Source organism: Poeciliopsis prolifica, unplaced genomic scaffold (genome assembly GCF_027474105.1).
Source record: "Poeciliopsis prolifica strain line A6 unplaced genomic scaffold, Auburn_PproV2 SCAFFOLD023, whole genome shotgun sequence".
In the NCBI taxonomy this organism is placed as follows: Eukaryota; Metazoa; Chordata; class Actinopteri; order Cyprinodontiformes; family Poeciliidae; genus Poeciliopsis; species Poeciliopsis prolifica.
Window position 1 is genome coordinate 8,003,398 of NW_026562398.1, and position 16,654 is coordinate 8,020,051.

The 16,654-nt window shown below is 37.6% G+C and overlaps 1 protein-coding gene across 1 annotated transcript; it reads left to right on the top strand.

The window, feature by feature from the left end:
• The first annotated feature begins 952 nt into the window (after nt 1-952).
• tfcp2 (transcription factor CP2) lies at nt 953-12,092 on the top strand. The gene is made up of 16 exons (XM_055046463.1): nt 953-1,245; nt 1,479-1,664; nt 3,486-3,637; nt 4,575-4,651; nt 4,915-5,020; nt 5,108-5,226; nt 6,443-6,595; nt 6,702-6,812; nt 7,768-7,856; nt 7,945-7,993; nt 8,399-8,492; nt 9,416-9,503; nt 9,624-9,730; nt 10,300-10,442; nt 10,533-10,584; nt 11,258-12,092. The coding sequence occupies exons 2-16, from the start codon at nt 1,543-1,545 to the stop codon at nt 11,293-11,295; spliced, it is 1,500 nt and encodes a 499-aa protein (XP_054902438.1). The 5' UTR covers nt 953-1,245; nt 1,479-1,542; the 3' UTR covers nt 11,296-12,092.
• The last annotated feature ends 4,562 nt before the right edge of the window (nt 12,093-16,654 follow it).

Consider the following 16,654-nt stretch of genomic DNA (forward strand, 5'->3'; position numbering starts at 1 on the left):
TTCTATGACCTTGTAACTTTTCTTAGGTGTGTCCTAATTGGATATATCAATGTTAGCTTTGTTTTTAAAGCGTTATACAACAAACAAGTTGAACTGCTGCACTGCAAAATAAGGATTTGAAAGTCATAAAGCATTAATAGGATAATTTACTAGTTTAGAAACAAATACAACACTCTAACTATAGAATATTAAAGTTATTAGTTATTCTAATGGGATTTACCTGTGTTTAAATCTATCAGTCCTCCCATCAACTCCAAGTACTGTACTGAGTAAATTATACAGAGACTGATTCTACTTAAAAATTTTGAAAAACAGTTGGTTGCACTGGATTTTATTTTGGAGCGATAGAGTAAACCTAGAAATGTCTCAATTAATAGAACAAAATAGAATAGAAATAATGTGTAATGTTGCTCAGTGGGGAAATTCAGGTGAACTGGCAGCAAGTTGAAGCATGTACATTTACACAAAAATAAAAAATATAAAAGTACAGGTAAGAATAATATACAGTAAGGATAAATTTACAACATTACAGCACTTTGAAATGATTAATAATAGCATAATCAGATTCAAAGAAACTGAATTGATCCAACTGAGAAGGATGAATTAAAAATTTTGCAAAATGTATATTTTTGTATAAAACAGCAATTTAAAAGAAATGAAAAAATGGCACAAGGATGTTATTTAAAATTATAAAAACTACAAGTAATAGGAATGTAAACACGAATGTTTGTTAAGTGTCGTTTTCACCCGCTTTCTGTTTGCCACAGGAAGCGTTGTATTTATACTTTTATTTAACAAACAGTGAATTAATTGTTGTAGGTCTGTCACATCTAATATGACAAAATATGGAAAAAATATAACGTGTACCATCACTTGTCCAGAAGGTGGCGGCAGTGAGCACAAACGTTCCTTTGCTCTCCCGGTCAGTTCCAAAAGAGAAAGAGGAGAAACAGGAAATTACGGCGGCTCCTTTCCGACGAAGCAAGATAAACAAACGATGTTATATTACATTATGTAATATTTAGAACTCTGGTTTAATTTTCTTCATCATTGTCCGTATAGATATAGCAAAGCAGCAGCCAGTTGAGGTGGACAGCCAGAAGCGAAGACGAAGAGGAGCTAGCAGCATCTTGGCGTTGCTAAGCTAACCTGCTCGTCATGTTTATTTTAGTGAGAATGAGCGCGACATGATCATGGCATGGAAGTATAGATGTATTTGAATAAATATACGTATTTAATTTAAAGGTAAGAGTTATTTACAGTAAAAGTGTCGCGTTTGTTAAAGAAAAACAAAAACAATGTGTGATTCCCTGTATTGTCTTTGGCTTTCTGGCAGAAAAACGTGACGAATTCAACACCGTTAATTTTAATGCAAACATGCGTCGTTTCCTGTTATCAACATGCTTTGTCGTGGCAGGATTTTCCACGCTCATTAAATATTAATCTATTTAATTTTTTTGTCCTGTAAACTTTTGAAGGTTGCAGGTCACAGGTGAAACCTTCGCTTCTTAAAGAAAAAATAAAAAACAGCGCAGCGTCAGCATGGCGTGGGCTCTGAAGCTGCCCCTCACGGACGAAGTGATCGAGTCCGGACTGGTCCAGGACTTTGATGCAAGTCTCTCCGGGATAGGGCAGGAGCTTGGTGCTGGGGCGTACAGTATGAGGTATGTGGAGGATAAAACCTCCATGCTGTTTTTGGTGTTGATGTGTATCTAAATGCTGCAGAAAATACTGCATTTTATTATAGTAGAGCATCAACAAGAAGTTCATGCGTTTCAAAAAAATTAATTCAAAGCAGTATAAGTAAGTTTGTGAATTTCAGTTCATTTTGTAATTTACAGATTATGATTTATGAAAACCCAAAATCTAGTTTGTTACAAAATAGAAAATCACATCAGACCAGTTTAAAGTAATTTTTGATTAAGAAATTTTATTTAGTGGACTACACAATCATGGCGAACGCAACTGACTTGACAGTCCTTGCAGTTGGGAGAAAATTGAGTGGAAGGAAAAAGTGTGTTAGAAAAGGGTCAGATTCAAAAGGCATGGTTTAAGAAATGCAACACACAGATGTATGTAACTATTAACTTTTGAGTTGGGCACAGAATGGTCTTACCTAACTGAAGAATAAAAATGCTTTGCTTCTTCCAAAGTCCTCTTTTTCAGAAGTAAATATGTTACGCATTTCACTTGAAAACGAAGGCTTAGAAAAAACAAACTTTATGGAGATTCTGCTTTATTTTATTAAGATTTAAAAAATTTTTTTTATAGTATTTCGCATTTGCCCACACTGCTAAAACACCTTCTTTAAAAACCACGGTATCTGTGCGCTTGATTAACCAACAAACTGGCCTTATTTACAGCAATTTATTTTATCAGATTAAATGATTATACAACAGAGTACTGCATTGAATAATCAGTTACTAAAAGAATCATTAGCTGCATCCCTAATTTAGTTTGCTTCGCAGCTTTTATTTCAATTACATAAAAATATCTGTGAATTCTAAGTTTCACTGGATTGCATTAGTGCTCTACATTTCAGTATTATATCTGGCTAATTTAATGGACCCTAACTACTCATAACAACAATTACTAAAATTTATTTATGGTAAGTCCCCCTCAGGATAAATGAAATATGTCTTGGATTTGAAGTGACGTAAATTTTTAATTGATTAAGATCCCAAACCTCACGGAGAATACTGGTGACACTACGTAACATAGATGTTATTAATGTTGACATCTCAAATTAATCAATAGTACTACGACCGCATGTTGTTCAGATATCATGGAACAACTATAATGTAGATATTATATTATTATTAGAAACATTTCAGGCATATTACTATGAAAACATTTTATAATAATTTGTGAATTAGGTAATATTGATGTAGTTTTGATAAATAAAGAATTAAAAAGTGTTTATATCTTTCAGCTTCAGACAATAGGAAACATGGACTTTAGTTAATTAGCAGGTTTCAATTAAAAAGTTGCTTCTGGCAAACTAAACATCATTAGTTTGTTTCTGCAATTTGCTGTTTTGATGAAACGTGTGGATAAAATCAATTCATATACAACTCAGTTTCAAATTCTCACGTTTGAGACTTTCTTGGTAAATACATACATTTTCCTAATGTTGAGTCCTTTGTAGCTCAGATCAGTACTTTGCTTCATGGGTGATGAATCCATCTGTTCCCTTAAGTGCCTGACTGTGGCCAGAATTCCTGTGTTGAGAGGAGCGGGGACTCCTGACCTGGAAACGTTGGTATTTAGTGGTGTTGCTCCCAGTTCTAGTTAACAAGCTAAACAGCAGGAGAACAACACGACTCATGATTCAGCCTAGAGCTCTTCTCCAGCAGCTCTGTCCTGTTTATAATTCATTCTATAGCCCTTATAAGATTATTACCTTTTAGGTTTGTTTTATGGAAGGAATGAATGTGAGGTGAGAGTTTTGTTGTTAACACTTTTCTCATGGCTTTCCTCTGCAGCGACGTGCTCGCCCTCCCCATCTTCAAACAGGAGGAGTCCAACTTACCTCCAGAAACTGAAAACAAGATCCTTCCCTTTCAGTATGTTTTGTGTGCACCTACCTCGCCAGCCATTAAACTGCACGACGAAACACTCACCTACCTCAACCAAGGTCAGTATCTGGATCCCAGCGATGTTACAGCTAAAGCAGCAGGGTCCAAATTGTTTGCCCCGGGGTTCAAAACTGGCAATTTTGCTACTTTTAGTTTCACTGTATATTAATGAAGATCCAAATAATGAAAATTGAAATGAAAAACAGACAATTTGGGTCATGAATTGTGTTTAATTTGTTTTATTTTCAGGGGTCAAACTAAATAATTTCAAGGGGCACAAATGGCCCCCAACCACACTTTGGTTCCTGCTGATCTAAGATGTAAAGTTAAAGACAAAACTAATTAATTTGCTTTTCTCCAAAGCGCATGTTGAGTTGGGAAAGGCAGAAAACATTTAGGAATATGTGAGATTTGAATTTTGTCTAAAACTCTTTTGTAAAGCATGCAGAAACAAATAATATAGTAGTGAACATGCAGACACGATCACTGTTTTTCTTCCTCCAAGTCTCATTTTTACTAGAAATCAGTTTCAAAAGCAGCACAAGGTGCGCCGCCTCTCATATGTATTGGCACTTCTTTAACAATTTCATAATTTGGCACTTTACTGTCACAAATGTCAATGGATTTCACAGGGACTTTATTTGATAAAACACCACAAAACGGTGCATAATTTTGAAGTGATGCAAAATTTTTGTTCATAAATAACATTTTATTTAGAGGGTTTTACAATTCCATTGTGCATTTAAAAACAAAGACTCAGACTATTTGGAAATATTTGTATAAGGTGAGCACACCCCAAAAAGCTAAGATCAGGACAAAACATTTAAACTCCTGGGACATAAACGAGGTGTAGTTGTCAATCTAACTTCATGATTGCTTACATATATGATAAAAATGAGGGAGAAATGTATATAACCTCCAAATATTTTGTAATTAATCCATTTTACTTTATTTTTATTTTACTTTTACTTTAGGCATCTCTACTTGTTTTTGCAGGGCAATCCTATGAAATTCGAATGCTTGATAATCGGAAGATCGGGGAGCTTCCTGAAATCACCGGGAAAATGGTGAAGGTAAGACACAGGCACACCCACTGGAACGAAACAAACGCACCCAGTAGAACGCTTTCATTCTATTGGCTGAGAGTTTGCTAGGCGACATTACTTTTCTGTTCCATGTAGTTTTGAGCACAAGCGTTACAAGTTTAGAGAAGAAAAACATAAAGTCCTGCTTTCAAATTTGAAAATGTGTGCTCTCGAATTACGGCAGCAAAGTTCCCCCCATACATCTCCTGACAGCAGTTTTCTGAAACCGTTTTTTTGTTTCTCAACCACAGAGCATCATCCGCGTTGTTTTCCACGACCGACGGCTCCAGTACACAGAACACCAGCAGCTGGAGGGCTGGCGCTGGAATAGACCCGGAGATCGGATTCTGGACTTGGTACGGACCAGAGAACCAGCAGCTGCTGCTGTTTGAGAAACCTTAGTTCTTAGACTTCTTACAAGAAGAATTGAACCTTCCTTGTCTTGAATCCTTGCAGATATTCCCATGTCAGTGGGAATAATCGACCCGAGGGCTAACCCCACTCAGCTTAATACTGTGGAGTTTCTGTGGGACCCCTCAAAGAGGACATCCGTCTTTATCCAGGTAGCCCTTTACTTTGAGTTATTTCTGTTCATTAAACATCTGGCATTCACCCTTATTAATGCAGAAATCCTCTGCATTATGTAGACAGAATAAATGAGCGTTCAAGGTTGGGATAAAAAGGTTTTAATTTCAAATGATCTGAAGTTTTTCACATAGAAAATTTTAGCAAAGGCAACTAAAAACAAGAAATTTTTCCCATTTTGTTAGGGAAATGTTACTACTGGCTCAAAATCTTAACAAAATGAGAGATCATGCAGTGGTTAAAGTGCATAAAAAGGGGTATTATTAACAAAAACAACAATGGATTGTGGATGTCAGTATCAGTAGTGTTTTACGAGTGCATATGGAAGTGTTGAAGTGGAAAAACAAAGACAAACGCAAATGTGAAAAAGGAGGGGCACTGAGGTCTGGCAACAAAACACAGCAAGCGTCAAGCAGCAGAGTGGACGCCGAGGGCGACCCAGAAGGTGGAGACAGCCAGGTTCAAATACTCTGTGGTCCAAATCATCGGATCAGAAACACCTGCAAAGGGGAGGAGCACAAAGACAGACACAGCCCTTAAGGCCCAGGCCTGCAACAGGGAACAATCTGGCAGTGAATCTAGTACTTTTTTTTATTTTTTTTCGATTTTAAGGAATTATTGACTTAAACATAAGTTAGTTTTGTCTTCTTTCTTAGTATGCTAAGATATGTGCACTTGTAACTAGACCAAAGATACTCTGTAAGATCTTGTGTTTGTGCGCTGAGATTTATTTATCTATTTATCTAGATTTGTCTCGATTTGCTGTTCATGTGCTTTACAAAGCTAAATTATTTAAGATACTTTTAAGTTCACAATGGTGTAGGTCAAAGGTGCCAAATGTGGGTAACTTTGTTTAAACTGTTGCTACATTTAATTTAAGAAAGAATAAAAGCTGATTTGGGTGCAACAAAGTTGGCTTTTTAGTAGAAGTCTCTAGGTTTGACCTTTTGTTTTTATAAAAACACAAATACTTTGTGATGTACTTTACATTTTCTTGTGTAATATTTATGTTGGCAACAATTTTGACCCTGATTACAAATTAAAAGTCGATGGGTCAAATTTGTACCATTTTTGAATTGGAAAAAGTCTGTCAAAGGGCCACAAATAGCACTTTGAACATTGCTGGTGTAGAAAGTATCATCACTAACTGTAGATATGAAACCCTCAATGATAGTTTTGTATTTTTTTTTTCAGGTTCATTGCATAAGCACAGAGTTCACCATGCGCAAACACGGCGGAGAGAAAGGCGTCCCTTTCCGCATCCAGATAGACACGTTTAAGGAGAACGAGAGTGAAGAGTACACAGAGCATCTGCACTCTGCTTCCTGCCAGGTCAAAGTCTTCAAGGTTAGAGAAAATGAGCAAAAAAAAAATAATTAAACGAGAGAAGAGACTTGTTCAACTGCAGCACATTTGTTTTAATGAAATATTGCACCTTCCTGACTCATTTCAGCCCAAAGGTGCAGACAGAAAACAAAAGACAGACAGAGAGAAGATGGAAAAGAGAGCGCCGCAGGAGAAGGAAAAGTATCAGCCGTCTTATGAAACTACGATTCTGACTGAGGTGAGCATGTTGGGACGAGTTAAAGGCCTGAATGGAGAAATTTCTGATTTATAATGATGGATAAAGTGTGATGAGTATTTCTGATTGGTGTCAGCTTTAATCTGCACATATACTCCAACTATTAAGGTTTACACCAACATGAACAAATAATCAGGAATTGGAAGCAAAATGGCAAAGTGTCAGTAAAACATTTAAGCACACATAGGAGATAAATTGATTTAATCAAATATTTAGATTTTTTTAAATTTACTTTTTGAAAAATCTCATTTTTTTTTTCTTTTTTCTAGAGTTTCTGTGATTTTGATAAACGTGTTTTAAATCTTCTATTTATTTGGCCTCTGAATTCAGAAAACCTCTATGATGTGAGACGTGAGACACTCGTTTGTGGTTGCAGAAGACATTTAGTTAAAGTAATGGCTGCACAAGGAAATAACGGAGCGTTCACATACTTTTGCACTTGGCAGATTTTCTGTTTTTTGACAGATAAGATTGAATAAATAATAAAAATGTGTAACTTTTTGTCTTTGTTTCTCTTATTTGGAAGGTCTGCTTTACAATTTGAGATTTGGATGTTCATTTCACATAGTTATTATAATTTTTCTTTAGAAAATAATGACCATGTTCAAACTATCAAGCAGCACTGTGCAAGAACTGAGCTACTCACATTAATTTAGAATCAAGTTGTTTTCTCGCTCAATTTTTCTTGTAATTTTAAGATGCTTTTTCTGGTAACGTGTGTTTTTGCTGCTAATAGTCTGACTATTCTCATAATTAAACACATAATTAAATAAAAATTCTCACAGTCTTGTCCCAATACTCCATTGTACAACTCACAAAAGGGGTGATTAAAATAAAAGCCTCTTTTTAAAGACATTTTCTGTCATTTCTCATGATAAAAATTAGAAATCTGGTTGTATTCGATGTTGTTAGAGACTGAAGAGTTGCTCTGTTGCAGTGCTCTCCTTGGCCTGAGATCACGTACGTCAACAACTCTCCGTCTCCCGGCTTCAACAGCACACACAACAGCTTTCCTGTCGCTGAAGGGTAGGAGCGTCTCACCGTTCCGGCCCCCGCCACCTGGTGAAGAATATGTTCATTAAACACATTGAATTTTTTTGATTCTTGTTTCTAGTAACGGATCACCGAGCCACCAGCCTGAGCCTGTTGTTCAGGTTGCAGATGTAAGTTGATGTCGGTTTTATTAGATTAGAGCGCGGGTCTTGAAGGCACAAATGTAAACCTGAGATCAGCAACACAGTGTCGATATTTAAACATTAGCATTTTTAGTTTGAAAGAAGAAACGTTTAAAAGTTTACTTCCTTCATAGCGCCTCCCTCCAAATTTTAAAATGACAAATATGAACAGACATCCTTCCTAAATATTTTTCCACAAACAAAATGCGAATTCAACTTAAAACAATATTAGCTCATTTGAATTCCAAGTAGCAAAGGTATTTCATAACTGTACCCACGCACTGAAATCTTCTTATTCTTTAATAAATATAATATTCTTAGCAGTAATTGGTGCTTTAAAAGCTAAGGAAGCATCCTTAGTGATTGTTTCTAGTTATTTTCTTTCTGTTTTAGAACTTGTTGCCCACAACGACGCCACAAGACGCGCAGCAGTGGCTCCATAGAAACCGCTTCTCACCTTTCTGTCGACTCTTCACCAACTTCTCAGGTACGATCAAATTTTAGAAAACAGTCTTTCAGTCACTACTCAGAGTTCAGCATACTAATGCGATGATGCTACATTATTATTCATTGAACAACAAATGAGAATATTTTGTGTCACTGGAGTCGAACAATGGAACGAACTGAATATGGAGCTACAGCAATGTCCAAAAATCAACCAGTTTAAAAATTAATACAAAGCTGTGATATTCAGATTGTACTGAGAAGAAGGAAATTGGCACAAATTTGAGTTTTTCCCTGTTAAAAACTCATTTGTGATACTGTTAGCATTATCGATAGCTTATTTTGGTTGCCTTACTGCTATTATTAGTTTTTTTCCTTTTTTTTTTTTACATTTTATTTATTGTTTTAAAACACAGATTAATAAGTTTATAGGTGTAAATTGGTAATTATTCTGATGCTGTATGTCCAGTTGTTGTTTACAATTATATATATATATTGTATATTTTCTTGAGTTAGTTTAACCATTTTCTCTATGTAATATAATTTGTTGGGTCTCTAACCCAGTATATTGAACAGGCACATTAATATTATAACATGGCTTTAAAAACTAATTATTGAGTCAGTGATATATTTTGTTAAATTAGGTGAAGTGATAACTTCTTCCTACTCTTTTTCAAACAAAGTAGTGGTAACCAAATTTTGCACGTTTTTCTGTCTTACTGATTCATTTTTCTCTTTTTAAACCTGTTTGAAATAAATAAATAAATAACATTGCAGCTCTTGTGTGAAACTGGTTTGCTGTGGGGATAAAAGCTAAGAAAGAGCAGAGATGTAATATTCTATGATCTTTGATTTCTTTGCTCACTTTGTTCTTTTTCGCTTTTCTTTGGCTGGACGGGAAGTTTTCAGACTTTTAACGGATTTGTTTTTGTCACTGCGTGTAAAATTGTTGGGTTTTCTCCCCAGGAGCCGACCTGCTGAAGCTAACCAGAGAGTTTATCCAGATTTGTGGCCCAGCAGATGGTATAAGACTGTTCAACGCGCTAAAGGGACGGTGAGTCTCTTTAAATGTTCATTTTATTTAAGTATTTCCACTTGGTATTATCCAAAACTAACTTCCATAGTTGAGCAAAATGTATTGTTTAAAAATATTGTTGCTTTCTTGTGTTTGCAGTGTGGTCCGCCCGAGGTTGACCATCTACGTTTGCCAGGAGTCGCAGCAGGCGCGAGAGCACCAACCGAAACATGAAAATGGAGACGCTGCTGCCAGTGCTTTCTTTGGTGAGCACATGATAACCCAGGCTAGTACATCAGACATAAAATGTGAATTAATTAAACAACTAATAAATCTGTTGGCTTGAAGAATTCTGTTATATGAACAGTAAGTCTTTATTTTTTCAGATTTTCTCCAAACGTCAAGAAAAACAGAAATGAAAAACCTACAACAAATCAATTTTCTAATGCTTTTTGACACTTGTTTTTGTAAAACCGAAGCTTCCTTCAGCATTTAGTCTTTTTTGGAATATTTCACCAAATTGACAGTTTGTTGCTTCTCAACCAATGATCTCTGGAAAATGTGCAATGACAACATAAGTTTATTTTCTCTCATTTTTAACCTTTCCAAACAAAAAAAAACAAAAACAAAAAAAAAAAAACAGAAATGGGAAAGAAATGACACACGAGGAAGGGTTGGAAAACCTTTTTTCTGATTTGTTGAACAAAAGTTTATTTACGCAATCTGTAAATAACCCCAATGTTTTGATTTAATAAAATGTTTCTGAACGTATTTTTTCATAAATTGATCATTCAAGTGCCATTTCTCCCCTGTTTTTGATTGTTTTTACCTGCAGTATATCACGCCATTTACCTGGAGGAACTCACTGCCAGCGAACTCACAGAGAAACTCGCTCAGCTCTTCAACATCTCACCCCGACAGATAAATCAGATCTTTAAACAGGGACCCACTGGTATCCATGTGCTGGTCAGCGATGAGGTAAAAAAATACCACATAAACAAAATAACGCGTATTAATCACAACAAATATTTCCTCCTGCAATAAATAAATTTCCTCTGTTCTTAATAGATGATTCAGAATTTCCAGGATGAAGTTTGTTTTGTTTTGGACACAATGAAAGGTAATTAATTTTTCAATTTTGATCGTTTAGTGTTTAGCTTTGTTTTGCAGAAGTCATATTTTCACAATTTCTCTAACTGCTGCTTGATTTGTTTTTTGTTTTTTTTGTGACCAACACAAAAAGGCCTAAGAGAAAGAATACATAGGTTTTCTTTTTCTTGAAACAAGATTTTTGTTGGTGGTTTTCCATTTATAAAACATGCAGAACCACCAAACTTACATTCCAACAAAGATAGACGTAGTTACAGGAATGCAAACAACTTTCAGATTTACTTTCCAGTTTTTAAACCAGCATGTATAATTTCAAAATTGTAAGTATTACCATATTCATGTTTGTCGTATATGAATATATTTTTTATTCTAATGTCCTTAAAAGAACTCAGATTTTTTGCCAAATCAAGGAACAAAAAAAGAAAAAGCAGATGATGTGGAGAATCGTTTCTGATATCGAGGTTTTTAAAAACGTATATTGTGAATTTTTTTTTTGTTTGGTAATACTGTATCAACTACAAATGCATTCAACACTTTTGAGAGTTTTGTTATATTTTGAAAGCTATGATCTTTTTTTTTTGTGTGCGTTTTTGCCTGTCACATAAAATATTCCCTGCAAAAAAATCAGATCTAGTTTAAATTGAGAAATTCAATCTAACCTCACGTGGTTCTTCTCTTTGCAGACAACACGAGCGATGGCTACCACATCATCTTAAAGTGAATCCCAGCCGAAGAATTATGCGATGTAGTTTTATTATTTAGACCTGCTGCCGTCTGCCACACCAGACATCCACACACCTTGCTGTTTTCGGATCAGATGAGGTTCGCCTGACTAATGCGGCAGCTGGGAGGCCGGTGCCACCCAAGCACCTTTCGCCCTCCTCCCCCACCGTACCTTAACGTCCTTCCTTTTGAGGAAGTGAAGTAATCGTCTCACATATACTGTTTCATTTTATGTCCTTCATGTTTCAGGAAAAGATTTGCGTTGTTTATAAACGATTGTTTTGTTGTCTGGTGCTCAGTTGCCTTACATTTTTAAGAAACCCAACGTTGCTACAACAATCCCACCTAAAACTGCAACCAGGTCGTCGAGGGAAACTGCAGGGACTCAACGGATGCAGCTTGAACTTCACAGGTCGTGTCCCTGCAGCATCTTGAAAGTTGACACCATGGCAACACTAACCAAGTGTCTTCACAAGCTTTTCACAACAGTCAGCGAATTTACCCCAACATAATTTTCAAGTTGTAATTTGTTGTTTTAAGGTGATTTTCATAATGAATTATGCTTCCCAGTATTTTAAAAAATCTTCTTCAAATTTGCATCACTTTGTTGTTTTTGTTTTTTTAATTTTTGTTCCCTTATTTTAGACATTACCAACTCTAAATGCTTTTAAATGTTATTGCTTCATGTAGCCCTGGGAAAACTCAACCCTTTGTACATTCAAGTTTTGACTTGATATTTTATAGATGTCAGTTTTTGCTTTGATGTCAACGTTACTAAAAATGATGACTAATGTACTGACAACTGTCTTGTTTCGTGATTTTGAGAAAACATCCAAATAACCACTCAAAAACAAAATCCTGCCAAGTATTTGTGTTGCAGTTTGATGTGTAAATATCTTGGTACACTTGAAATAAGACAAAGCTAATGAGGGAGCTCATTTTATGTCAATAATTTCTTAATAGTTATGATAAACTTCAAAGTTAGTTATAGACCAGTAATAAATGGTAAAATGTTTTTTGCAGTGCAGTCTCTAGTGAGATTATTTTTCCAATTTGTGCCACAAAAAGGAGGCATTCAGAAGATTCACGTTCAAGCTTTGTGGTTTACCCATAATGCTTTGAAGGTTTGGGGTTAACCATGGATGATGGAGGCTGAGACTAGCCACCTTACCAAGGATGTTCTCGATCCGTATCCCATGACAATAATTTGTCGTTGGCATTTATATTGAGAACTAAACTAACCAAAGTCTTAAAGTAGCTTGAAGCTAAATATTTAGTTAGCAAACTATTGCAGTTGGTAAACATAAATATTTAGTTTGAAGAACATTACCTTACACACTATCTTGCTGTGAACTAAATATTTAGTAAGCATGCTAAACGTTTAATTAGCTAATTAGCAATGATACAAATTGTAGCATGATCAACAATTTATGTTAATAGAATTTAGCAATGCCAACTTTTTGGCAATGTGCAAATTATCTTAATATTAAGCTTCAAACTCTTTAGCTCCAAATCTAATATTTAGTTGGAAAGCTAAATATTTAACTCTAAACTATATTTCGTACGTAAACTTTATATGTAACTTGGAGCTAATTAGCTTCAGGCTACATATTAGTTCCAGTTGAATATGTTGCTTCAAACTTAATATATTTAAATAACTTATCTAGTTAGATTAAAGCTATTTGCATTTAGCTTTAAATATAGATAAGGCTTGCTAAATGTTTCGTTGGCTAAATATTTAGAAAGTACAAAAATGTAACAAGATCAACAACTGGCGTGAGTCGTGGAGTTTGTGGAGGTTAGCAACACAAACTTTTTATTTTGGTTGTACACTTATATGCAGCAAATTTTCTTCAAACTAAACATTTTATTTTAAGCTAATATTTAGTTATCAAACTAAGTAACTTTACATTCAGATTGCTAAGTAATTAGCTCTGGACTCAGAGTTCTCACTCTGAGTGACTCTCAGGCCCTGAGAGGCACTCTGAGTCACTTTTTTTTTTTTTTGCTTTAAAACAAAGCTTTAAAGCAAACATTGCTACAAATAAAGCAGGTTGCAGAAAATATCTGAGCATTTCTACGTCAAAACCTTTACACCAAAAAACATCGTGCTTTCCCAATGGCCGTCATTTTGAAGAATTACTCTGTCTACGTCATCACAAGTCCTCTCCTCGAGCATGTTTTCTTTTTTCTGCTTACGGCTCTCCATTTCTCTGGAGCTTAAACTGCCCAAAACTCTAACATTTGTTTCATATTTTTCACTTTTTCAGAAAATTAAAGCAGGTTTCAAGAAGTCCTGATCGGATATAAAGACCCTCCAAGCAGTTGTCTCACTGCTGCATTTATGTCCCAACTGAACAGAAACAAGTCTGCAATGCTCTCAAATTTATTATTCACTGAGAGGCACTCTGGCCTTGTTGCTCTCATGGACTGAGAACTTTCACTTCCTGCTCCTTCCAATTCTCTTACATGTACATTAGTACACTCTGGATGCAGCGTATGCTTCAGACCAGGGGTGCTCAAGTCCAGTCCTCGAGAGGTACCATCCTGCAACTATCAGCTGCTCCAACACACCTGAATCAAATGAATGACTTGTTACCAGGCCTGTTCATAGCTGAGCCTGGTCTACTGGAGTAAGGCTGCAACTTAAAGTTGCAGGATGGTAGCTCTTGAGGACTGGACTTGAGCACCTCTGCTTCAGACCATTCCATAAGCAGATCTTGAACTCCCTCCCTCTTTCCACCTCTGAGTAAAGCCTCCCTGACATGTGCTGAATCCAGCACATGTTAGAGAGTTGGCTCCCTCACTGACACTCTGCATACAGACTATGCTTCGCAGTGTTCCGCCTGCAGGTCTTGAACTCAGACCCATCGGAACCGAACCCATGTCTTTACGCAGTGTGCCAACCGAGCAACTACCCATCTTTCCGTTCGAACTTCTACAAATACCACAAAGTCAGTCTTCCATGTTAAAGTTTAAAAGCATGCCTTAAGCAGGCTTTGAACTAAGAACCAAATGGACAGCAACCCAGTCTCGATCCACTGTGCAAACCAAGCATCTGCCGATCTTGTCGTTCGAACTTCTACAAGTAGCATGCCTTAAGACCTGCTTAAGGCATGCTTTTAAAGTTTAACATGGAAGACTAACTGTTCTTTAAAGAGGTTGTGCTCATAAAACGAAGACAAGTTCCACACTGATTTTGTGTTTTCTTTTTGAAACCTTAGCTGGCTATGTGTTATGGGTGAGTCTAAGTTCCCGCGTAAGGCAGACTGTGCTCCGAAGCACAGTCTGCATCCAGAGAGACAACTGGAGTTTTAAAGTTTAACATGGAAGACTGACTTCGTGGTACTTGTAGAAGTTTGAATGGTAAGATCAGCAGGTGCTTGGTTGGTGCATTACATACAGACCGGGTTTTGTTTCAAGGCCTGCTTCAGGCATGGTTTTAAAGTTTAACATGGAAGACTGTTCCGATGGTTCTTGGGATACTTGTAGAAGTTCGAACTGAAAGACCAGTAGGTGCTCTGTTGGCGCACTGCGGAAAGACATGCGTTGCGGTTCTGATGGGTCTGAGTTCAAGACCTGCAGGCGGAATGGTCTGAAGCACCCTCTTTATCCAGAGTGACAGCTGGAGTTTTAAAGTTAAACACGGAAGACCGACTTTGAGGTACTTTTAGGAGTTTGAGCGGCTTGATGTGTGAGTGCTCGGTTGGTGCACTGCGTAAAGACATGCGGTTCCGATGGGTCTGAGTTCAAGACCTGGGTGAGGAACGGTCAGAAGCACCCTCTTTATCCAGAGTGATAGCTGGAGTTTTGAAGTTAAACACGGAAGACCGACTTTGAGGTACTTTTAGGAGTTCGAGCAGCTTGATGGGTGAGTGCTCGGTTGGCGCACTGCGTAAAGACATGAGTTGCGGTTCCGATGGGTCTGAGTTCAAGACCTGTAGGCGGAATGGTCCGAAGCACCCTCTTTATCCAGAGTGACAGCTGGAGTTTTAAAGTTAAACACGGAAGACCGACTTTGAGGTACTTTTAGGAGTTTGAGCGGCTTGATGGGTGAGTGCTCGGTTGGCGCACTGCGTAAAGACATGTGTTGCGGTTCCGATGGGTCTGACTTCAAGACCCGGGTGCGGAACGGACGGAAGCACCTTCTTTATCCAGAGTGACAGCTGGAGTTTTGAAGTTAAACACGGAAGATCGACTTTGAGGTACTTTTAGGAGTTCTAGCGGTTTGATGGGTGAGTGCTCGGTTGGCGCACTCAGAGGGCCTCTCAGGGCCTGAGAGTCCCTCAGAGTTGTTTTTTTTTTTTGGTTGCTCTTATGGACTGCGTAAACTGAGCACCTTTCCATTCAAAGTTCTACAAGTACCCCAAGGACCATCGGAACAGTTAGTCTTCCATGTTAAACTTTAAAACTCCAGCTGTCTCTCTGGGTAAAGAGTGTGCTTCGGACAGTTCCGCACACGTGTCTTGAACTCTCACTTTAGACCCAGTGAGAGTCTAACGTTGTCCATTGTTGCTCCCATGGACTGAGAACTTTAACTTCCTTCTCTTTCCAACATTTACAATAGTACATTCTGGATGCAGTGTATGGTGCAGACCATTCCATAAGCAGATCTTGAACTCCCTCCACTTTCCACCTCTCTGAGTAAAGCCTCCCTGACATGTGCTGAATAAAGCACATGTTAGAGAGTTGGCTCCCCCACTGACACTCTGCATACAGACTATGCTTCGCAGTGTTCCGCCTGCAGGTCTTGAACTCAGACCCATCAGAACCGCAACGCATGTCCTTACGCAGTGCGCCAGCCGAGCACTGACCCATCAAGCCGCTCGAACTCCTAAAAGTACCTCAAAGTCGGTCTTCCGTGTTTAACTTTAAAACTCCAGCTGTCACTCTGGATAAAGAGGGTGCTTCAGACAATTCCGCCTGAAGGTCTTGAACTCAGACCAATCGAAACCGCAACGCATGTCTTTACGCAGTGCGCCAACCGAGCACTCACCCATCAAGCCGCTCGAACTCCTAAAAGTACCTCAAAGTCGGTCTTCCGTGTTTAACTTTAAAACTCCAGCTGTCACTCTGGATAAAGAGGGTGCTTCAGACAATTCCGCCTGAAGGTCTTGAACTCAGACCAATCGAAACCGCAACGCATGTCTTTACACAGTGCGCCAACCGAGCACTCACCCATCAAACCGCTCGAACTCCTAAAAGTACCTCAAAGTCGATCTTCCGTGTTTAACTTCAAAACTCCAGCTGTCACTCTGGATAAAGAGGGTGCTTCCGTCCGTTCCGCACCCGGGTCTTGAACTCAGACCCATCGGAACCGCAACGCATGTCTTTACGCAGTGCACCAACCGAGCACT

Excerpts from the sequence above, each read along its gene's own strand:
- tfcp2 (XM_055046463.1), top strand. The coding sequence starts at position 1,543 with ATGGCGTGGGCTCTGAAGCTGCCCCTCACGGACGAAGTGATCGAGTCC. Across the intron at positions 1,665-3,485 it reads GCTGGGGCGTACAGTATGAG|CGACGTGCTCGCCCTCCCCA; the intron begins GTATGTGGAGGA and ends TTTCCTCTGCAG. Across the intron at positions 7,857-7,944 it reads AGCTTTCCTGTCGCTGAAGG|TAACGGATCACCGAGCCACC; the intron begins GTAGGAGCGTCT and ends TCTTGTTTCTAG.